The following is a 25,342-nucleotide window of genomic DNA, read 5'->3' as shown; positions in this document are numbered from 1 at the left end:
ATGCAAACATAAGACTTCCAAAGAAAGAAATCAGTCTAATATGTTAGTTTGTTGAAATAAATGAGTTCTGAAAACATGAAGAATTTGTTTTACAGAGTAGATACAGACTTACAGTTTCACAAGTAAGACATCTAGTTTCATTAGTTAATGTTCCCTGAAAGATTTCATGAACCCAGGTTGGGTCTGGTGGGCTGTTATTTTCATTGTCGATGTTGCCATTAGGTAGGCGACCATTTTGTTTCTCTTGTTTTCTTTCCTCTTGCAAGATATCCGCAATTGTATTTAATAGATAGTTTAAGAACTCATGTGCATCCTGCTGCATGTAGTTATCAAAAAGTTCTATAAGATAAAGAACAGATTTTTTTTTTAATTAGTTTGTTAGTGCTMTAATAAAAAAAAAAAAAAGAAAAAAAAAAAAAAAAAAAAACACCTTTCAAAAGTCAGTCTTTACTTCAGGTCTTGAATCATACATGACAATCCAACACCATCCTAAGATGAGTACTTTACAAACTAAGCAAAAAATGCAGAAGGGAAGGGGAAATCAGCTTATATTTACAGCAATATCTCAGCTCAAAAGAATTCTCACAGAAGGGTTCACTGGTAAAACTAGGGCATGATTCAACTACCTAAATATAGGTGTACCTATAGTGCCATCTGAAATGTCTAGCTTATTCAGTCCAGCCTCCAAATGCCAGTCCATAACAATTTGGATCTTACTGGTGCCATGTCATATCAGCCAAGCCTAGGTCAATGTCTTGGATAAAACAGGGCATCTCAAATGGCATTAGATGTTTATATTTGCACAAATGCACTGAGGACTTTCAACAGGAAACGTTTCACTTTTTATATGTTCTATCAGAGGAAAAATATGAACAATAAATGCTTTATTTATTTTCACTTTTATGGTTGTAAGTCAACTGCTGCTCTGTCACAAGTACAGTGTCATGACTACTAGCAATGAAAATAAGATTAAAGCAAAGAACTGAAAGATAATGGGATTTTTAAACAACCATCGTCTTACTCAAAGCTCTTTAAGTAAGGCAGTATCTCTAGGAGCCTTGCCAAATTAGTCTAAAGACCTAGCCAAGGCAACAGCAAACAAGCTTCTGATTAGGACTTCAAGTAATAGATCCATCTTTCAAGATCTGAAAAATTGCTTCTGGAGGTTGATATATGTATATCATTCTCATAAGTCTATTCTCTTGTTTATGTTCAAAACGGTACCACCCTGAAAACATCGCCTGTTATAGTCCTTCAAGATAACACCTTGAGAAGTCCTTTGCCTCCAAAGCTTCACTATAGGAGTGGATTAAGAAAACTATAAAGGCTATAAACCAGATTTAGTAATAGCAACTTGTTCTCTCTTCCTGAGCAGGAGCTGGCACAAGGAAATCTAGTTGCCAACTGAAAAAGCACCCCATATCACTGGCTAATACCATGCAAATCTTCTGAACGCGCAATTATAACTTGCAATTTGCTTTTAGTTCAAAAATGTACTAAAAGACTTGTCTTCAGTGAAGGGGTAGTTCCCAGGATTGGAAAGATGAGTGAAAAAGATACTCAGTGAAGCCTAATTTTTTGAAGTGCATATTGGGACTACATGGAAGCTTTACTATCATTCACTCGATGGCATCTGGGGGTATACTTCTTCAAACAGAAGAAAAAATCCTGAGCAACTAGCAAAATAGGGAGAATTCAATGCTTATCTAGATCACTTGGAGAAGTTAAATAATGCAACGAGTCAGCCAAGCCGATAAAACAAGTAGCCTACTTAATGAACTGCTACACTACTTTTGAGTAATAAGAATAGGCTAATTCTGAATCTAGCCAACTGTAACCCCTTTATTTAATTGAGTAAGTACAGGCAAAACAAGAACTGCAAGTCTCTTGAGGTAAAACACTTACTTCAGAAGTTCTTCAGGGCTATGTGCCCAGTCAGTAAACTGACACGAAGTACAACAGAATGAATTCCACACATGACCTTGCTATTGTTCATTTTATGATTAGAAGAGCTTTAAGCAAACATAATGGTATACCTTCAGCTGACTTCAAGCTGGCAGCTGCTTCTTAGCATGCTAAGCTTTAAGACCATTAACGAACATATACTGGACTCAGACTTTGGCAATAAAGAATAGCAGGATTGTAGTGTGGAACACGTAAAGATTATGTTCTCAGCCATCGCTCCAGTCTGGCTGGATTCTGACCAGTGTATAATCTAGAGTTGGTATTGCATACCCATCTGATTTCTTTTTTAATCTAACTCTTACTTACAGCACAAAATTATATACCTTTACGATAAACACTTAATAGCATATATAATATCTATGCTTGACAATGTAGCCATTTACTTCTGTAAGAAGGGTAAGACTATCAGCATTAGAAGAGACCTAAAAAGCCAACAAGAGCTGAACTTTCACATCTGATCTCCAGTCATGAAGATTTCACCTTTTCCTGCCTAGAATTCTAGTGTTATGACATAATTAAGCATTAAAAAGTAACATTTTCTAAAAAGAACTTAATGGCTCCTGTGTTTTACTTTCAACTTTCCATTTGAATTGACCCCAGCACTTGCTGTGGTTAGTAATATTCAATATGATTAATTTGTTCTGTAAGTGCATCAAAATACAATTATATTTACTACATTTACTGAATGACAGTTTTCTAATCTGTGTAGGTAAGAGACTGCACATCAAATTAGAAGTTTTTTAACATTGCCAATGTCATTATTACTATTCACGGTGTGCATTTTATGGGGGTCACTTAAAATTAGGAATATCATTGTAATATTTTATTCTTTGTTTTTACTTACAGAGATGGTCATCCTAACATTTAAATTTTTTTCAGTCTGAATATATGCTCTCAGAGAGATTACAACAGTATGAACATTTCTATTGCAGCAGTGGCAAATATGCTACCTTACACTATTTATTTAAAGTTAATGGTTACTTTTTAGTAAGATTTCATGTTATAATTTATTTAAAAAGTACCCAAATCAAGTAGCAGATTACAAGCTTTCATTTGTATTTTAATATAGAATTATTTTCTAAAATACTTTGATCAACAAATACTGCGGATAAACTAAGAAATGGTAAAAATCTGTGGAAATCTCTAGAAACCTGGGATATCCATAACTCTAAGAAAATTAAATAAAACCGCTTACTGCTTCTAAAATGCATTAATTATTAAAAAAAATAGTTGGTCAAGTTAAGTACTGCATAAATCCTCATTGAATTTAAAAATTTGTTCATTTTTAAAAGCTAGATTCTTGCACAGATATCTTACTGTCCTTTCCACACACCCAATTTGGGAAACTAGTACCTACATTCAAAGAGTAATTTTTTTAAATACAGAATAAAAGCTTTACAGTGAATTTTGATTATAAAAGTACAATTCTTAAAGAGGCAAAATTAACAAGCAATTTCATAAGTAGCCACTGACAATACACTCAGTTCTATGTGAAAAGAGACAAAGATTCTCTCTCAAAATGGCTCCAGGTTTACGTCCTTACTCTAGGACCAACTTCTTTATATTGCAACACCAAGAACACTTCTTATGCTTAGCAAATACATAGGTGAATTATTCCACTATTTCAACTTCGGAACTAAATCACAATTGATATGATTATTACACGAGAAAGAAAAATATTACCATTTTCTTTTCGTAATCTTGTTATAAATTTCTTGGGAGGTATCACTCCAACTTTCTTCTTCTGGGTGGCTATACTGTGGAAGAGATCAGCTAAGCATGTAAGGAGATTTTCTTTTTTTCTTGGTTGACTCTTGTATGCTAAGACTTTGTCTCGAAATGGGCGACAAAAATAAAGTGCCTGAAGAACTGAATTGCAGTAGCATGTATTCCCAAACTGTAAAATAAGAGAGAGATTTATTAGCTTGCACTGTATTACTGTAGAGATGAAAAATTAAATCCAAAGTATAAGAAAATGCATGAGCAGGGACAAATTTTCTGCAAGTCATTTCTTCTTGACTTTAAGATAGTAAAGAATATTCCTGGTTCACAAAGGACAAGTATACTGTAAGTAGAAGTGAGAAATACCTCGGTAAATTTGAACAATGTTGTTTTTTCTTACTTGTAAATTTAACTTATTAATAATATTTTGCATTAACGTGGATCAAAATGTTCAAATACCAACAATTTTACAGCTCCCAAAATACGTCCAGAATTACCCAGAAAACCTATCCATCTATCACGTCAGCCGTAACAGTAAAGAACAGGCACAGCATGACTTGTACTGTGAAGAAACTCAGCTATAAATTAAGATAGCTTTTCAGACATTTCAGAAATTGGATTCTCCAAATCTTATTAGTTGTGATCAAAGTCAGAAATAACTGCTTTACCCTGTTCCTAAAGTGTCAATTTCCACTCCAGGGTGACAGGATTCACATTCAAGAACTTTCTTAAATCACTGAAATATCACTAGTTTAGGATTCAAAGCTATGGCATAGGTGGTAGTCTCAAAATTGAGACTGAAAGAAAAAGAATACACAATTTGGACATGCGTATTTTGATGGAGGCAGGCCCCTGAACTGAAATGGGGGAAAAGAGTCAGCTAGAAAAGTATCTGTAACCCTCTTTGTATCAAGACACTCCAGATGTTCCTCTCTCCCAGGCTCCTTCCAGCTGTTAGGCACTCCTTCTCTCCCCTTGATCTTTTGATCACTGACACTGTCTCCAGCTCACCCCAACACTAGAAACTCCCACTCTACGAAGGCATCGAGAGTGGTCAGTGGATAGAGTTCCTCTCACTGCATGCTGCTCTCTTGCAGTGGAGCCTACTACCTAACATTGAAAGTGTCAGAAATTCTTTATAAGGCCCTCAGCAAACAATCTAGCCTTTCAGCTGCACTCACTCAGGCTGCAAATTGAAACACACACCTACTACACACATTCTGTAAAATGCAAAAGTAATGTTCATATTTATCTTTTATATAAAAATGTTAGCATATACTGGTAGCAAATTATAAGGCTATATTGTGATGGGGCCACTGTTATATAGGAAAAAGAGTGCATTTAGGGGTATTTTAAGAGCCAAGTTCTTTCAATAGAAAAAGAGGACTGAAAGCTTTTAAATCTAAAGAATAACAGAGAAGTAACCATTTTTCACTATCTCCCAGTTGAGACAATGACCAACAAGAACACTACACATAATTTAAGTAGAAAACTGGCAAGTAAATAATTGTTTTTCATTTTTTTAGTTAAAGAAATATGAAGAACTGCTCTGTAAATACCCAAGATGCACAGAAAGAATGAGCAATTAAAAAACAAAAAAGAGGAGACATTACAAATTCTTAAGACCACCATATTAAAAAAAGTGAGGAAATTAACACCAATTATTTTTATTTTTTAAGCTAGAGAGAATGCTTATTTTAGCTTCTTTGTGGCCCAATTCTATACTCAAGTAGGTCACTGGTTTTAAGAGGAGAAGACAGTTTTTTTTCTTAAAGGGAAGCAGATAACGTCACACAGTAGTTTATGTCAAAACATTTAATAATATAAGCTGATTATTTATGAGTTTCTAATTAAAAATACCCATAAAAAGAGAATTATATTAAAATGTTAGAAAGTTCTTAAAATCAAATCAAATGGAAAAAGTGCTATAATTTCTGCAGCAAGTGTCAAAAGATAAAAAGGCAGCAAATTAAAAATTTCATAACATTCCAATTTTAAAAGGAAGCAGTCTGAGGACAAATTAATTAGAATGGCAAACATGCAGTGAGAGACAACCAAAATGCAAAGCAACAAAGAAATCAGAACACTGAAAGAAATTGAGATGGTTAAGTTTAATGATTATACGTTAACCTACATGCCTGTAGATAGGAAATAAAAGGAGATTTGGTTCTTAAGAGGTTTTCTCCAACCAAATTCAGAAAGATAGTAATCAATAGAAGATTGTTTGACAACAGACTCATGAAGAAATTTATTACTTCACTTTTTTTTTTATATCTAAGAACATCAATCTTCATAGCTTCAAAACTTAAAATCTTTTTAAAATGTAAGTTTACTATTATTCAGAAATTATAATGACTTTGTAATACAGATAAATGTGGTAAGATCTGCATTTATTACCTTCCTTTCCATCTTTGATTCCAATACAAAAGCACATCCCTAATTTCAAAAATACCTAAGCCCTTGTTCCAAGTCTCCTTGTCCTCCCACCATCTACTGAACACTGCCAATCCGGGCCTTTTTGACCTCTACAACATACATCCCTTTCTAATTCTCCTTCTTTAATCCTTAGCTCTCCTTCCAAACTGAAAAACAGACACCTTTCTTCTCTCCTCACTTTACAATTAGCACTGTCTCAGAAGCACAATACTTGTAAGAAGATGAAAGCGATCCACTACATAATGGGAAGCTTGTAAACATAAACTGTATGCTTTGTAGTGACAATCTGTACACTCCAACCACTCTGAGATATGAAACTGCACAGTATGGAAAGGCCATCAAACTATTTAAAACACAAAGGATATTTAGCTAGCATTACTCAAAATAAAACAGTTGGAAAATGAAATGCTTGTGAAGTCTGTCTCAGAGAAACAGCAGAAAGAAAGCAGTAAGACAGGCCAGTAAGAAACAGCAGTAAGAAAGGCCACCATAGTAATTTTGTATATTAATCTGTCAGTCTGTACAGGATACTGGAACTTCTCTATCTCAATCAGAGAAAGGTAATAGAAACTGTGTACAGTGGAGTCATTTTAACTAATGCTTTCAACTAATTTATTGCTTGCCTCCTTGTTCCTGTGAGGACCATCTTAAAACATACATATTTAAGAAAAAAAAAAAGTGTCTTTTTTCTGTTCATATTGTTCTTCTGCTCTAAATTCTGAGAAATCAGATTATTTTCTTTCACAAAAATACTGCATACATTGTTTTCTCCCCCCCCCCCCTTTTTTTAAAGCCCAATATCAAATTTACAACACAAGTCTGCCTGGAAACAAAAGGGGGGGGGGGAAGAGCAAGACGATCAGGAAAGTTGCAACAAACTGAACTCACTGCAAATAGCTTATGGCCTTACAGTTTACCCTTTTGATGCAATACACAACTGGGGGAAAAAAAGTTGTTTGTTGAACCATACATATCTCCAAGAATGATCAAGAGACCTACACAAATGTAGATCTGCTTAGAGCACTGTTTTGGTATACCAGGATGGTTCCTCCTCCATCTGATACATCAGTGATTCTCACAACTGCTGTTTGTTGCAATTCTTCCAAAACACACAGATCCATTGCAGGAGCCTGAATAATCAAACTTTCTGTTCTGGAAGTCTGTTAAACTCTGAAGAGGGGTCACCTTATCAGATTAAAAATGTTTGTTATTTGATACTCATTGGATAAGATTATGAATTTAATTTGTGCAGAATACAGACATTTAGAGTTTGCATTACTGAATTTTAGAGGGAAAGAAGAATGATATGCAGACCTGATTGTCCATGTGCATTCCCATAGTTTCTGCACACCAAATTTCTTGAATTTTCAGCTGGTTCAGAATGAATTCAACTCCTACACCTGACATTCATGGCTGACATTTTTAGTAAAATGGGAACTAAAAGGATACTTCTTTCTACCTGTTTACAAGTTGCCAGGGCTACTTCAGAACTGCAGTAATATAATGCAGTGCTGATGCTGCATTTTCATGATCTGATCCTCATGGTCCCACACTCCTTTCCCTTGCCAGCTGCATAATCCTCCCTCCTACACCTTCTGCCAGCACTGTAGTTTGTCTGACCTGGAACGGAACCATTTCAGCTTACTCAGCTGGTAGAAAACTATTCAACCAAGGCAACGAAAAAGAGGAGAGCCTGGCACCTAAGTAAGCTGAAATGGCTCAGCACAAGGACAAAGGTGGCCAGAGCTGGAGAAAGGAGTGGGAGAGGACTGCATAGCAGCAGTTTGACTAATGAAGCCTGCAACTGTTCCCAAAGAACTTTAGAGGAAAAAAAACATGACAACATGAGCTGTATTTGGAATGGTGAGACTACAGCTTTGGTAAGTATCATCGAACATATACCATATGATTATTAACGTGTAGCTTAAAGATTTGAGCCACGTCTACAGAGGCAATTGATACTTGTTGAATCTCATCAGTAAAACCTCTATTCAGGTAAGAAACCTTTCTTTGACCTGACATCAGGAATCACTCCTACATGCTCAGGCTCTCCAGATGATGTTAGCAATGCTAACTTTATTTTTCTGTAGTTAGCATTTGGCTTGACATGCAGAGAGAAGGAATCAGCAGCAAGTCTGAAGTACACTTTGACTTGCCCCTGACAGGGAAAATTAGAATTAGGTGAATAAAGTGCTCATGCTTAGCATTTTTAGGGGAGTCGCTACCTCAGATAGACAGTTCACAACGATCTTCAGTTTAGTGGATTCAAATAGCAGTACTTCATGCTAATAACATTTTCATCTTACCATGTGTCTTAAATATTTTCTGCTGAATTCATGAACGGTATTTGTCCTTTTAACTGTAAGCAGAGTTTTCTATTTAGAGCTTTCATTGACACAATCAAAAAGTCTACTGACCATCTGTTCTTCTGCATGCTTCCCATAATTGTCCTTTCTTAATTCTTCTTTTACCTCTCAAATTGTTCTTTCAGCAAAGCCTCTGAATAATTTCTGGATTCCCCCAAAAAGCTGAAGAGGAGATAAGAGGGTCCTTCTACCCTTTCTTCTTTTACATTATATCTGGATAATCTCCACATTTATGATTCACAGGTCTCTATTACAGAATCATCACCTGTATCTAAAATTCTGTCCCAGACATTACAAATGACTAGCTATCACACAGTTGGAACAGAGCTATTGATTTCCACATCACGTGGCCTTTCTCAGTTATTGTGGACAAAATTAGGACAAACAAAATTGATAAATGAATTAGAAGAAATTAGTAGTAAATGTTAGTTAACCTCTAAAAGCCTCACTTCCTGTAATTGCTATAAAACGATTAAAAAAATTCAATGGAGATGAAATTTGTGATTGCTATCACTTCTCAATCTAACAGTTCATTACTCCTAATTATCATCAGCTCTGTCATTCCTTCTGAATAGGAAACTGGCTATTTGCTAGTAAAGAGACTGCTACCTTTGCCCCTTCCTGGCAGATTTGAATTCTGCAAGTTTATTACACATGTAATGGCATCCAGATAATTAATAGTAAACACAATCAGTATAACAGATTTGAAAACCATTCAAGCAACAGTATGACTGAACTGCCTTAGCCAACCACTGTATTTGAAACACACAGCACTAGTGTGCCACAGACTTAATAGAATCCCATTTCACTTTCAGTTACAATTTGAAGAAGTTTCGTCCATAAAACTTCATTGTTTGAAGCTAAAATAAGAAATATCTATTGTCCTGTTCTACACAGGAAATTAAAAGAGTACCTTGAGATATCTGAGCTGCTGATCTCTTATATACATGGCTGAGGGCAATGACTTCAAAAAAAGACAGAGCTCCCCTCAAATTTCCTACTGCCTCTGGATGGCAGAAAGACAGAATTTGTTGTCTTCATTGTAGAAAGCGTATCTTTTATTGAAACTTTTCTTACGGCTACAAAGTATGTTGGGCTTCAAGATTAGCAGTTCAATAGAATTTTACTGTTTCATTAATTCTTAATATAATATCATACTGTGTGTGCAACTACAATTACAACAGATAGACTGCATAAACTAAAAGATTGTTTTTTTCTATTAAAAAGCTACAAAGTACAAAGAACATAACAGATTTTAAAAAAGTAAATACAGGTTTTGATGAACTGAGGCATATACTCAACAGTGTAAACATTTAGTCCTATAAGATGGCAAAGAAGAAAAATACTAGTGGAAAAATAACAACCCACTCCTGGACAAGTTTAATTGTTGACAAGAACACATTTTACATTCAACATTTCTTTCTTTAAACATACAGCAAGTAGGAGATAGGAAACAGAATACTATTAATATATACCAAAAGCATGGGCCACTTCATACCAAATTCAAAAAAATTTTTTACTTTTTTTTCCTCTGTATTTTGGATTAATCTGTGCAATAAATCAAATATTTGAAGACCTTAAAAAGTTAAGGTGGAAATACATCAGTATATTTACCCAGTTTAACATTTGAATTTAAATGGTTAACTTAAATTTGGAATTTCTCTCTAATATGTGATCTGCAGGTTGATCTGGTATTAGTTTGTTTAATGCATGAGTATTTGGGTCATTTTAATAAGCATTTGGAGAGACACAACCACAGAGGAAGAGAAAGGCTTAAGCTAAGCCACTGTTCTAAAAATGTTAAAGCATTATTAAAAGACAGTGCCAAGACAGGAAAAGGCTTTTGCTCATTGCCATAATTCATAGTTCAAATTTTAAAAGTGCCATACTCTCAAGAGAAAGGGAATTGGTCAATGGAATCATCAGACAAGATTCATTTGGGATATCTGACTGTATAAGATTATTATGAGGATGCTGTAAGTTTTCAGGTCTGTCTTTTGTATTTTCCTTTCTCCAGATGCATTTCTATGGCAAAAACAGGGGATACATTCAAATCTAAAACGTGACAGTGGGAGCACAATTGTACCAACCAATATTCTGGGCATGAGTTAATGTTAGCAGTTTTTGTATGTATAAAAGAAATAGTGCAATGATTCTCAATCCATTTGGAAATATGTGCAGAGAGACATGACAAATCCTCTGGACTGAAACAAGAGACTAGGAAAACAGGTTTATCTGTCAGAGTAACGGATTTGAGAAGAGGTAAGAACTGCTTTGAAGGAAATGAGTTTACAAGCTTAAACTCAGCTATGGAACTAACAGCAAGTGTTAACAGTTCAACTACAGTATTTCATCTTTTCAGAGAAACAAAGCCATATTTTGAAGGTATTTCAACCTTTCATGAAAAAGGAAAAAATTACTAATTTAAATTACTAATTTAAGTGCACATTCCAGAAGCCTGTCAGTGCTAAGAATGTAGAGGTAGAGATGTATGTTGTAGTAGCAGAACAGTATTATAATTCATCAGATTCATTAAGATGATGGCTCATGTTAAAATCAACCTGTTTTCAATATGTACTTTCTGAAGCCCCGAAAAAGAAAACTACTTAATAATTGATTTCAGACAGAATCATGAAACTTCTCGTAACAAGAATATTACATTTTAATTTCTGTTATTGCTTGTGAAAAGTAAGTTACACCTGAAAACTTATGATAGAATTGAACAAGATTGTTTTTTCCACACTTCTTTTTCCCCTTCAAGGTCAATATTTTTTTAACATTTCAATACAAATGGCAGACAGGAACGCTTCATATCATCAATGGTCTTCCACAGATTTTTTTTATTTTAGTGTATTTATTTACTTAAATTGGCATATTACCAACTGCAAGCTATATATTCTAAATATTTTTTAAGACTTCTACATTTTAATAGCAAGACAGTGATTTAAAGAAAAATAGGCTATAATAACTATAATGAAATAAAGTATTAAATATAGTCCAATTTCAACAATTATTTCAATATATTGAATACTGAAATATATTTCAATACATTAAATATATTAAAAGAATAAGTCTTTCAGTGTTTTAATTATTCACTCAATGAAAATCTTGTCATTTAGCAAATTCACTTGTGTAATTTTAAAGCAATCAGGTTATGCACTGAAACTTACATTAACCAAACCAAAATAGTGCTCATTGACTGGAAATTGTTCCGGACCAATCTCTTTCTCCAAAGCTGAGGCATTGGCGCCCTAGAAAATTAAAAGCGATAAAATATTAGTGTTGCAGCTATGTACACAGTGAGTTTAACCACTTGAGAAAGATATTCTGAGTTTTTTCCGCAAGGATAAATGACTGCCTCTGAAAATTCTAAAATGCTGAACTACAGCCACGAGTGGCAGCTCGTACACACCGCTGGCCTGTGAAACAGTCACAGCTTAGAGTCTAGCCACAGTAGACATCTGGGGAAGAGAGACAATGGTCAAGAACAGCTATGTTTTCTACAATGTGTACTGAGATACAGTTATGCATTTCACTTTGTATTTCAATCCTGATTCTTACATTTGCATAGTTTTACAGTTGCCTGGGTCAAATGTTTTTATCCTCCAAACAAGATGTTGTTTTACTTTCTTTTATCTACAGGAAAAAAAAAAACACCATACTGGTCACAGGTACAGAATTCGTTAACACCAAACCAGTATCATCAGATCTCAGACCACAGGACTCAGGGTTTATGAGTTAGGTTCACTTCCTAATACTGAAGCAATCCCTCTAGTCAAGAGGGAGGAAAACAAAAATAAATCAGAGAGTAAAAATGAAGAATGGATTAAACATCTTCCCATTTGTACCCAGAAAAGATGGAAATAGAGTTTGCGTCCCAGCTCAATAATCATACATGGCAGATTAACTAAATATATTCGGTTAGTCCTATTCCTTAACGCAAAGACAAGCTCTTAGGAAGGGAGATAATAGCCAAGAATGCAGAAAAATTGGTTCTTTGAGTTCTCTGTTGATTTACACTCTCTAGKTGTTTAGATTGGTGACAAAATCATTTCACACAGATCTGAAAGTAGACAGGTCACCCAGCAAGTCTTCTTTTCCATATGTCTTAGATACTCATAATACAGAGAAAAACCTAACACACTTCCAACACCAGCAAATTATTTCAACATAATCCAAAACCTCTCAGAGATTTGTTTCTAAGTATGTTCTATTCAAAACTATCTCAAAATAAGTGACACCATTTTTATGTACTTTCATGCAATTACACTGTTTTGGTGTGCTGTATTTATTATTTTCAGAGTGCAGTTCCTTGAGTAACAATTGCACTTATACAGTATTGCAAAGCAGCTGATAGAAGGCCAAATGGTGAGCTCCTCTCTACAATGGTAATTCCCACACTGTGTAGTACATTTTGTAAAAAGTTTAAAGAGGCAGATTGTTCACAGGAAACAAAGAGATGAGTCTGTTTCACTTGCACTAAAACTATATGATGTTCAAAGTACTCTGTTAAATACCTTGCATTTTGTAAATTTAATGGCAGCACAATGCAGCAAGTGTTGGTGCACATTAGAAATGCTGCAGATTTTGCTCAACAAATCTGTTGTTTTGATCCTCAAAAAGAAGGCAGAGGAAGTAACTTTGGTTACTCTGGTTCCAACATATGACTTTTGTCTGAACTGGTTCAGTAAACACTTGATTTTAAAGGAAGGAAAATGAAAAGGTAGGAAGAGGGAAGTATAGCAACATAATATTTTATCCATCAACAGTTGCCTGTAAACCAGTTTGAACAGAAGCATGACAATTCTTTTGAAAAAAAGCTGAAGTCCTTTTCACAAATAGATTATCAGCATAGCACACACAGCTTCCATAACATAAACAAAGTATTTAAATCCATTTGGGGGACTCTAGCTACATCATTTTTAGACTTGTCTACTAGGTAAAACAATACTTTTCACAGAGGATAATAAATTGCTGTATTTAAGTTTCTCCACAATAACTGGCTGTGAACATGGCCTTACCCAATGGCAAATAACTATTAAAAAAAATTAAGAGATGCACAAGCCCTTGCTCTGGAAAATTCAGAGAACAAAAAGACTTTCTATGAAGTCTCACACTAACTGCTTTTAGAGAGAAGCAATTGTATCCAACCCTAAATCTCCTTTGTTGCATACAACACTCATTGCATACAACATTGAAATATATGTATATATATATCAATACACACAGACACACATACATATATTCCCTATAAAACTAATAAATGAGCATGAATATTCCAGTCTAAAGTCAGGTCCAAGTGAAGCTAAAATAGCCCATACTATACAGCAAAGAATCTTAAGAACAGACAGGGCTCCCTCCCAACAAGTTCTTCACCTATACCAAAGATATAGCAAATGGCATTGGGCATTAACAGAATAAAGTTAAATCAAAATCACAGAGTGCATTAAAAATAGCAGTCAGGATTTCACAGATTAATTACAGATGGGGAAAGGGGACAAAGTTAAAATTATGACTGTATCAAAATGCATAAAATTAAAATAGAAGCTATATTATGTGGAATCTACCATGATGTGATTGCAATACTGCAGAACTAAGACTGGTTATACAACGTAGCTCAGTAATTCTCAAACTGGAAACACATTGCCAAAGGTCCACTAGGAGATGGCAACTTTAATTAGAACAGAGCCAAAGATAACATAATTCTGCACTTCACATGGTCAGTATAGCTCCACTCCATTCACAACATGGTCCTGGACACTTTCTCATCAGTTATATTCTCTGCAGTTCTCCAGTATCACATAGCTTTTCTTTTACTGGGGACATGACTGCAGTGCTTACTATTTTAGAAGCTGTTCTCAAATGGCGATGCTGGTGGTAAGGAGAAGGGGAATAAACCCTCATTTAGATCAAAACACGCCATGACTTCTGAATATTTGATTTTGCAACCTTAAAACAAAACAAAATTGAAATACAGCCATAAGCTCTGTCAAGGTAGGTATTATTTACAAATAAACCAGGAAAAAAAGGAACAGAGAAGGCCTTTTACGCCCTATTGTTATAATCTCCAGTTCATTAAAAATAAATAAATTCAAGAGCAACTTTTTAGAAAATGCTTCCCCCCCAAAAAAAAAAGCCAGGATGGACTAGTTGCTTTATTCTGTCTTTGGAATGAAGGTGATTATGGTGTTAAACTTTTCTGATGTTTCTTTTTTGTACAGATTCGAATACCGTATTTAGATCTCTAGCATAATAATGATTCTGACTGGCCAATAAATAAAACAGGTTAACATACTCCTATAATGTTACTATTTTCTGATTATTCAAGGCTGTTCATTCAAGGCTTAGATTTTCACTTAATTCCAGAGCAAGGCATTATCTATGTTTGACTGTAATTGTTTATGAATATTTTATTAACACAAACCAGCATGGCTGTTTTATACCAATATAAAAGCCCTCTAACTACTTAGACTGTCCTCTACAGCTCTCCTTTTGTCTGTAATAAAAGAAGTCAATCCTCCCCTCGAAGTAACAATTTATACTGTGCATAGTGTGTTAGTTGCAGAGAGTGGGGACATAGTACGCAGCTGGGGCTTGAAAGAGTATGCTAAAACGCATGTTAACATGCGATCCAGAAAAGCTTTTTAAAAGCTAACTAGCCTTTTCTAAGAAATATTTCCCATTCTGCATTACAGTACATATTATCAATACCATTTGAATCTTCCATTATGAAAATATGGATGTAAAGGAAGAACTGTGATACCACCAACTATTATGGTACCATTTGATCTTTTGCGCAAGGGGTCAGCAAAGGTTTGAGGCAGAAGTAGAGTCTATCTCCTACCAGCCAAGATGGACTTACTGGGCTTGGGACCTAGAATTGGGAGACTTCAGTCTATGATGCATGCTGCAGAGTACAGAAGTACTTCTTCTGCCATTTAACTGAGATGTGGGAAGATCCCAGAATGATCCTCTCCCCCTTTGGGGCCCACTGAACAGCCTATACAACAGGTGTTCAGTCCCCACACAGYACCTTGGCTTTGACATTGTGCAGTGGAGAGAAAGGAACATCATTAACTCTGGTTAGTAAACCCCACCTCCAGTTTCTGTGCTTCCACTCAGGAAGGCAGAGGGACCATGCAGATGGTTTATCCCAAAATTTTAGAAGTGGAAAGGAGCAGAGGCACAACAGAGATCAAACAAAAGCTAATATTTAACCTATATACACTGCATTACACTATTCTCCTTCCAGTCCAGAGATAATTATACTGGCATACAGAATATATATTTGTAACAGTTAACACAACATAGCTTTATAAAGTGAAGATAAAACTTCAACTACTATGGTGTGTATAAAGGCCATAATATGAAATCTTAAAACACATCTAGTTTGGCTTATTACAGCTTACACTGGAACAGATAATAATGCCAAAACATAAACTTCATTTGATTTAGACCAGTTAAAGCAGGTGTTAAAATAGCATATGGAAAACAACACTACAATGTAACAGATGTTAGAAAAGATCAAAATTTTGATTATGACCTATTAAACACAGATTACTTCAATACAGAAAAAAGATACAGCAAACATATAAATCCAATTCCATAAAGAAACAAATTTCAAGTTCTCTATATATTTGATAATAATTGTAAGGATAAGTTACACTACATTGTTTTCAAGTCACACAGTTCGCAGAAATGTAAAATAATATTTGGTTTTGTATGAGCTTCAGTTTTGTAAACTATTCTGTTCTAGATGCTACACATGCTGCTATGAGTTTTAAAAGACAAGTCTCAAAAATAACAGAGCTTTATTTTGTTTTTAATCTTAACAYATTAATCCTGGACAGATTTCAAGATTCGCCTAACTTCTATTTATTATTGAACATGATCCTGGAAATGATGTTAAAGTACCAATGGTTATAAAACAGTATTCTCACACATAATGAAAGTTAGGTGTAAGTGTGAGCTACTGTACACTTTACAAATCATTAATAATCTTAATTTAACCTTGTTCAAGTCACTGTTTATTACCTCTCTCCCCCACCAAGTTAAGAAAGAGGCTATATTATTGGATTTATCAAATATGCCCTTAGCTGCTAATGACTTAATTCAGGGATAAGAATCCATGCTTATCCTGAGAGGCCCTAAACAAATAGTTTCTCAATTTTTATTTTCAAAAGAGCTTGAGGTTTCTATAAATTAACACATTTAACATGAAACAAATGAGTGTTTTTATTTCAGTTTAGTGGAATCAAAGGCCAGAAAACACAGTGGGAGAGGAAAATATTCTATGTTTGTTTAATTAAGTATAGTTGATTTCCCCTAATTTGCAAGTTTTATAAATATAGATTCTCTCAAAGTTCAAAAATAAACTAAGAAATTAACCCAGGTACATTTCAATGGGAAAGGAAAAAAATGGTAAAGTGAAGATATAAGCTGCATTTGTTGCCCCTTTTTTATTTTTGTAGCAAGCTTAAAAAAAAACCCTGTTAACTACTATTTCCTGGCTTTTACAAATGCCTTTTTTCACTGCAGCAGAGGTCACACTATTTTGGTGCTACATGCAGAACTAGTACTCGAGACAGCTAATGTGCTTAAGCCAATAGGAGCAGACCTGTAAAGCACATCAGTTGGTGCTTATGATCTGACATACACATTATTTCAATTTCAGAGGTTTTTCACCAGTCTGGTTCTACCCAGCTCTGGAACTGAACACCCAGCTGTGACTGGAACACATTGCCCAATTTCATTTCCTCCAAGAGGAATTTATTTCGTGCACTGTAAGACCACTCTAAAATCAAAACCAAACTGTGGTACAAGAGGATGCCTGGAAGAAGCTCTTCAGAAGTGCACATGCCTTATTTGAACTAATACACTAACATAAATACACCCACTCTATAGCATCTGTCTAAAGAAAAAAAATATATCGCCAGGCTATATTAAAAATACTATCTAAAAACATGTCAGCATGCAGGCAAACAATAGCAGTTTTAGTGTCCTACCTTGTCATTATCATCCAGTCTAGCTGAAAGAAGTTCTCTTAAAAAGACCTGATCATAACCAGTCTAAAATGCTTTTAAAATTATACTGGTGTTAGTCTTATCTTTTCTGGGACAGGGAAGGGGGATGATCTATCCCTTTCTAGGATAAACAGCAGTTGATAAAGTCAAGAGGCCATCTTTTCAGTAGTTTGCTGTAACACACTTTATATTTTAGCTTTAGAGTTGTAAATTTCCCATGTAAAACTAAAAATTTTACCTTTTAAAAGAAATTTTCTATCTCAAAACTTATACTTGCCATCAAAATTCTAAAGATCCATTTCTCCCTTCATATATACTCTATGCCAGATTATTCCCTGCAATACTCTCTGCCTTCCCCAAGAAGCAAGAAATAATAAAGATAAGTGACTCACGTAACTAAGTCATGTTGCATAGGTACACATAAGCCAAATTTTTCAAATATGTCCTAAGCTATAGGTAACTAAAAGAAAAACATAAAACAGAACTTTTCCTGGTGACTAAAAGACATTAAAAGTAAATAGTAAACTTTGTACCCAGGAATAACAATGTTTTCCTCAACAAGAATAAAACATTACTGAATTCTGTCACAAAACATTATGAGTGCAGAATTAAACTAATTATTTATAATTTGTTCTCAGCAATATAAGCACTCATTTAATTATGCTTTCACTTTTTTTGCCAGGTATTAGAAGACTCTTCCTTGTCTGTGCTACTACTGAAGATGTACAGACTTACATAGCCTATTCTAAATAATGCACAATACTGTGGCTAATGAAATCTTCTATTAAAGAAGAAATACATATTTCTACTCTTCTAATCATGTTTAATCAGAATGTGTAAATTCACGTTTTCCCTGCATTTATATAATCAGGATTAAGAACAAACAATATAGCTATATTAAATCAGTTTACATTTGTTGTTTCAACAGAAACCAAAATGCAAATGCATTTCTTATGATGCATTTCTTGCCCAGGAAGCAGAAGTGAAATATGCTGAGTAAACTTCAGTAATCCTCGTTGTTCATTTATCTGCAAAAAAACATGCTTTAATAGCACCTGACTTTATCGATAGAGTTAACTATGAAATACTTGGGTTTTTTTCAATTCATATATTTAAAATACTTTTAAAAATGTTATTATGTTAACTGATTAGTTTAAGACATTGTCTTATGTATTTTATACATATGTACTTATGATACTTATGTATCTTATTATGTAAGATTGGTGGAACAAGGAAGATGACAGTATAGCATAAAATTACATTCTCTTCACATTTCAAATATCTACCACACCTGTGTTTTTGAGCTCAACTGAGCAAACCTCTCACATATGAAGCAGGGACTCCAAGAATTAGAACTCTGGGCTTTGTTTTTTCATGGAATGGATCTTCAAAACATGCAAAGACCTAAGGATGCCTCTACAGTTCTTACGAATTTGCTACTACACTTGCAATGGACTTTGTTTATTATCTTCAATGCAGAAGGAAGTCAATGGCATTGCTAAAAATAAAGTACTGTCAATAAGATAAGTATTATTTATCTTGTATATTTCAAAAAAAACTCCTGGGGTAATATTGTTTATGATACCAGAAGCGTTTGCTTTAAGTTCTTCCAACTAGATGGATTTTTGCCAGGTTCAATGCAAAACATTTCATAATGACATTTACTAAGCAGATTCCCAAAAGATGAAAACTATTACCTTCATAGATTTTTAGTTAAGGGTTGAATTATACTAACAGACAATATAGGAAGTCTGTGAAAAGTATTTAAGAGGATCAGGAGGTGACCTTACAAAAACTTTCACCAACTAAATACATGTATAGACAGTTTGAAGCATTATACTCATCTTCTAGAATCAGACTTACTTGATCACCCAAAATGCAGAGCATAAAAGAAATATAAGAACACACTTGCTCAAATGGTTTCATTAATAAACTGCACACTATGCTGTGTTTCATGTACCCTTTTAAAAGTTAATTTAATCTATGTAATTCCTACTTGATAAAAACAAGCATGCTGCTTTTATAATTCACAAGTTTCACATAATCATTAAATATTTTTGAGTTTATGAAAAATGGTAAAAGTGTTTTCCAATTCAGGTATATTTTTGTTGATACATCATTCTGATAACACCACTAGAAAAAAGATCTAGATTTTTTTTTTTTTTTAAGACTGAAAGAGTAGACAGAGTAAGGACCTTATTTGAAAGATAACATTTGTTAAACACATTTAACTTTCATAAACTTCCTAAGCTAGGAAAGGAAAAGTTATCAACACAAGGCTCCTCTTTTCTTTGGAAAATTTGAAAAAGGAAAGTAGAGGACATCAATTAATGAACAGATATCCTTTAAGTACATTTTTATAGAATCACCCCTACAAGTTTCAATGCAAATTAGTTGTTTCACTAGTTTAAAAAGTAAATATAAAGACTATGTAAATATTCAGGTTTTGTGTATTAATAGGATCAATTAATCCCACTGAAGCACCTAAAAATTTTCACTGTTGGCAAGATTAGAGTCGAAGGTTGTATTTCATGATGTTTTCATGCTCAGAATGAATATACATATACATACAGGTATAAAAAGAAAAAAGGGCATTTGTATAATTGAAATTATTCTAGCAAAATGACAACTATGTAATTCTCTGTGCTCTATGGTATAAATATTGCTTTACAGCTACGCAGCTTCAGGAATTTTTTTGTTTCATGTGTCTCATATTTGACATTTTTATATTAATTTAGACAGTCAAATCTGTATTTTGATGTAAACTATAACAAATTTGCATAAATTAACTAGACTATTTAAGAGTGTCACAAACCCAGTATTTTAAAGAGCAAACGTACAGACTCATCTTCTGTTGTCATATTGTAACAGGTTACATCTATGAAAGTAAAGATGACAAACGTCACAATCATGCCTTGAGTCTTAGTGTCATATTCACCATGGGAAATTCTGATTAGAACACCAACAGATGAACCTCCCTGTAGTGGTTTAAGGTCTTATGCCAACTGTCTAACACATGCTTCTCCAAAATTTAATGCACTTGCAACAGAATCACCACAACAAAACATGTGCCTACACACTCCAGTACACTGATCAAGGTGGATTCAAGTCACAATTCCAGAATGAAATGGAGTAGCTGAGACACAGCACATGTTCCTTCTTGCCAACTCTGTTACATGAGCAAGTCAGACAGCTGGGTAAAGCAATACTGTAACACCGTTATTTTCTCTGTAAGCACAAGTCAGAACCCTTACATGTGTTACTTTAGTCCTCTCATCCTCTGCTTTCTTTTCTATCACCTGCTCACTTTGAAGCTGTTTTCCTACATGACTCTTCTGTCCTTGCCGCAACTCTCAGTTCTCATTTCTTCCAGCATGCCTCTTCCTTCCACTTTCCTATGGAATCTGTTAAACTGATCATCAATTAGCAGATGGCCCAGTTAGAAGGGACAGAAGTGAATACATGGTAGTCATTTCTGGCTGACTCTGACAAACTTAAATTTACATTAAGTGCAGATTTCACAACCAGGTTTGAAAATCCTATTGTAAACATATAATTCCTTGAGCAGTAATTAAGCCCATATATGTATACATATCTTACAATTAATTGCAAGTATAAGCTTTTCTTGCAATTAAGCATTTTTATAAAATTTCTTTCACATGACGTTTGAGATAGGTAACTGTGTGCACTGCAACCTTACCTCAGCTGTGCACTTACAGGGTCTGTTTCCTCTTACCAGCCTTTTTCTCCCATAATCTTGTATGAAGTTAAGAATCTTTGAGACCTCTTCAACCTTGTCAAATGTGACTGAAATAGGCAAAAGGGTACTAGTGGGACAGGGAGACAGGAAAAGGACAACAGCCAGCCATTCAGTATGACTCCCTAAGTTTTATTCCTTTAAAAAACAAGCCTAAAACCAAAAATTTGGATTCTAAGATATGCACAGACTTCTGATACAGAACACACTGTTACATTATGCAATCCAGAGCCAAACTACAAACTGTGTGTTTGATGTCAGTTTTCGGTGTCTGAATTAATCACTGAAGACATTCTGTGACACTTCAAAACAAAGTACACTGGCCTGATATATAAGACACTAGACTGGCAGATAGAGAAAGAAGGGAACATGTAGACAAATACCTGAAAGATGAAGCAAAAGATTCTAATGTCTAATACTACAGATTTTAGATTAGCATCATTTTTAAAATGCTTTAAACTTTTTCAGGTTGTGCTAACATAATTACTCAGTTTCTTGAAAAATAAGTACTACTACTACAACTTCCTTTTGTACATCTGAGTCTGATATATTCAGACTGCTGTCTTCTAAGCTACAAAGTACATTTCTACTCTTTACTTCAATCACCAAAAGACTTGATACCTTTCAGCTGCTAACAAGCGTTTGCTAGATTCTAGACAGCAGAAGCAAAAGTCAGAAATACTAGATTCAATCTCTGTTTTATGATGAATATAGCTTGGGGCACATCTTCATTGCAGTTAGCATGGGTTACTTTCCTATTTCCTAGCCAGGCATAAAACCCCCATATAATTCAGTCAGGTAAGACTTTCATTGCAGTTTAATGCATGGATAAGGGTAAAAGGACAAGTTCTACTTTTACTGGAAAAGCATAAAGAACAACAAAAAACCTTTAACCTCATTCATTTTGCAGCAAGAACAGTGACTAAATCACTCAAGGACAGAGCTTCTCCACAATCTTCAGCCTTGTAATTAAGTCTTACTACAGCACAAAGAACCATGGGAGTGGTAACTGTAGAAAAAAAAAGTCCAAGGAAGCCCAAAGATGGGATATAACACTAGAAGAGAGTCTTTTAAGATGACCTATAACATCATTGTTATGAACACAGGAGTACAGATCAATGAACTAATGAAGAGAAGATCATCTGAAAAGGCACTGTGGCTAACAAAGTAAAAATCCTGGATATTGCTCTTCCCTGTACCCACACAACCTGCCAGTGCTGTAAAACCTAATTTATTACTTTCTAATATTCAGGGCTTGAACAAAAAGGATAAGATGCCTAAAATATAAGTGAGTCAGAAGAACTAAAACTTCAATTTGGATACAAAAAAGGAAGTCATGAAATGCAGGCCTGAGATGGAAGAGCTTCTTCAACATACGTAGTTCCCAAAAAGCTGTTTTACAGATCGTAAGTGTACATACATGTTAGGTTTGTGTCAGCACAAATCGTCTCTGGACAAAAATAGCCTGTTACTGGTTTTGTACTAATCAAACACAAGAAGAGAAGCAAAAGCTTGAGAGTTCTTGTAAGAGACATGGGGAAAAGGTGAGGAAAAACCTCGTGAGAAATTTCAGAAGGTTATCTGGGAGCTTAGTCAAACAGTGGATTGACACAAAGAATAACTGCCAGAAAAAAAAAAAAAAAAAATCAATATTTATATTCATTTTTTTTCCACAAAATATATACTTTAACATGTTTGTTAGAAAAGATTTGCCTGACCCTAAACACATTGTTCTAAACAACTTCAGAGTAAATATCAAGTCCTTTTCAGTACTATCCTTACTGAAATTTTTTTAAGCACAATCCTACATTATCTATTAAGTATTAAAAAAGGTTTTACTCTGGGCATCCCTTGCTAGCTCTCCTATCACACAGCACTGTTAAAGCTCAAGCATAGAAAGGCATGGGAAAAATCTTATGCCTGGAGTTTTTCACCTCAGTGCACATGATTATGATTGGACAGATAATACCTAACTGACATCAGAATTTCAGCTTCATGGTTATAGACACTTTAGTTAATCGTAAGAAGATTTTTAGTTGAAAAAAATTGTTTATGGATTGACATAAATAGTTTAACGTCATTTCTAATATCCATACATAGAGAATAATCTTAAACTAGCTGCTTGGCCAGTCCAGAGCTGTAACTTCCAAACTGTCTATAAGAAGAAAAGTGAGCTCCCACACCAGACTTAAATCAAGGAACCAGCACTGAAACTACATTGTCACAAAGATGATGGCCAACTGTGGGTGGAAATATGTTAGCAAAGACTGCAACAAAATGGGACTGCTCCATTCTACAAGGATCAATCACATTGGCTCCTCAACAGCCTCACCTAAAATACAATTACTTCAGAGAATGAGAACTCCTGAAGTATATAGTACACATCCTACAACATTTGGCCGCATAAGGATCTTAGCATATAGCTCATGAGTACAAGAAGCCTGACCCTCCAAGTTCAAATGAAAAGATGTGATCTCCCATATCACAAAAAAACAAGACTACAGCTGACTAGCAACCACCTGAGCAATTTTAGCCCATGAACTTACAGGCATTCATTCATTTAAAATACTCTTGGGCCACCTTTGAAATGACTGCTTGAGATATTAAAGCCTCTTTGCAGCAAGATTTATGAAAATCATAGAGCACTTTACAATGATAAACATGTAAGCATTTCCCATTGTTTGACATTAATGTATGTTATAATCCCAATTTAGCAAAGTAATGAACTGGATGAGAGAGTGCATTCCCTTCCTCTGTGGAAACAGATTTGGGAACCAGAATTTTCATTTGTTCAAAGAACAGGTAGAAGAGAGCACAGATACAAGATCTTTGACTATGACCCATCAACACATCTTATCCATGACAAGTAGAAACTATCCACAGCATACTTCCTTCCTTAAATTCAGCATCCCTACATTAGTGAATCTATTCAGTTCCCGATCCCTCTTAAAAAAAAAAAAAAAAAAAAACACTCCGAGAGTCTTATTATATCTATGCATCTGCTTATAGCTCTAATTTATAAAGAGAGAGTGTAATGAAAAGCAATCACTGAAATAAGTCTTCTATCAGGACCCGGATCGATGCAAACAATTCAAATTACATGCAAGTGCGTGGTGCGTGCTTGGCTAAACAGATCACACGGAATGCTAACACTTTTCCGGGTAACTAGAGAAGCACCCGCCTGCTAATATGCAAGGCAATTAGAGCGCCACAACAATAGTAAAGTACTGTAAAAGCGGAAAACAATTACAAGGTGGATCGAGAGTCGGAGAGCACTTGCAGAAATCCTGTCCTAAAAACATATTTGCACTAAGCAATCCCGAACTCCAGCCAATGGTCCTAAAGCTCCCCCTCCCAGCTTTCGGCACACTTCGGGGGAAAAGCTGTGTTGAAAAACCACGCATTTTATCACCTTCATAACCAGGATTCCCCTTCACACCTAGCCCAACCCAATCCCATCAGCGTCTGCATCAAGATCCAGCCTCCCAAATCCGATTAACCACGCTCCACTTCCGATCCCCACCCACGGTCGCGGGTGGGGGACACCTCCTCGCCGCTCGCCCCGCTCTCTCGCCGCCCSGTCCCCCACGCCGCCGCACCACCCACCGCCAGGGCGCTGCGCAAAGCCGGCCTCCCCCGCAGCTCGCGCCCGCCCCTCGCCTGCCTCCCCGCAGCCCCTTCCACCACCCCAAAGGGACCCGCCGCGCCCGCGCCCCCACCCCCCGGGGAGCCGGCAGGACAGGGCCGGCCCCGGCCCCGCGCTCACCATGGTACAGATGGAGGCGATTTTGGAGACTGTCATTAGGATTTCCATCCGCCCAGCGCCATCTTCCGCCCAATCACAGCGCCGAGCCGAGCGGAGCCAGGCTGGGCCGGGCGGGAGTAGGAGGAGAAGGCGAGGCAAGGCAGGCGACGGAAGCAGCCCTCGCCGGCCCCGCCAGCGCCTGCCGCAGGGCGCACGCAGCCCAACGGCCCTAACGGCCCTAACGGCCCTAACGGCCCCAACGGCCCGGCGCGCGACTCCCAGAGAGCGCCAGACCCGCTCGCTCCCTCGCTCACCCCCAGCCCCGCGC

At 35.7% G+C, this 25,342-nt stretch overlaps 1 protein-coding gene across 1 annotated transcript in view; it reads right to left on the bottom strand.

Moving 5' to 3' along the window:
- Window positions 1–25,324, bottom strand: part of USP12 (ubiquitin specific peptidase 12) — a 40,880-nt gene extending 15,556 nt beyond the window's left edge. The window contains exons 1-4 of the mRNA XM_026074332.1: window positions 25,036–25,324; window positions 11,660–11,740; window positions 3,649–3,862; window positions 113–339 (exon numbers count right to left, since the gene is read on the bottom strand). Coding sequence (XP_025930117.1) covers window positions 113–339; window positions 3,649–3,862; window positions 11,660–11,740; window positions 25,036–25,083 — 570 coding nt within the window. The 5' untranslated portion in view covers window positions 25,084–25,324. The remainder of the gene's footprint in view (window positions 1–112; window positions 340–3,648; window positions 3,863–11,659; window positions 11,741–25,035) is intronic.
- Window positions 25,325–25,342: the final 18 nt, after the last annotated feature.

Source organism: Apteryx rowi, unplaced genomic scaffold (assembly GCF_003343035.1).
Source record: "Apteryx rowi isolate R43461 unplaced genomic scaffold, aptRow1 scaffold_386, whole genome shotgun sequence".
NCBI classification, from domain to species: Eukaryota; Metazoa; Chordata; class Aves; order Apterygiformes; family Apterygidae; genus Apteryx; species Apteryx rowi.
The sequence above is the reverse complement of the archived record's forward strand: the minus strand, read 5'-3'. Positions and strand labels throughout refer to the sequence as shown.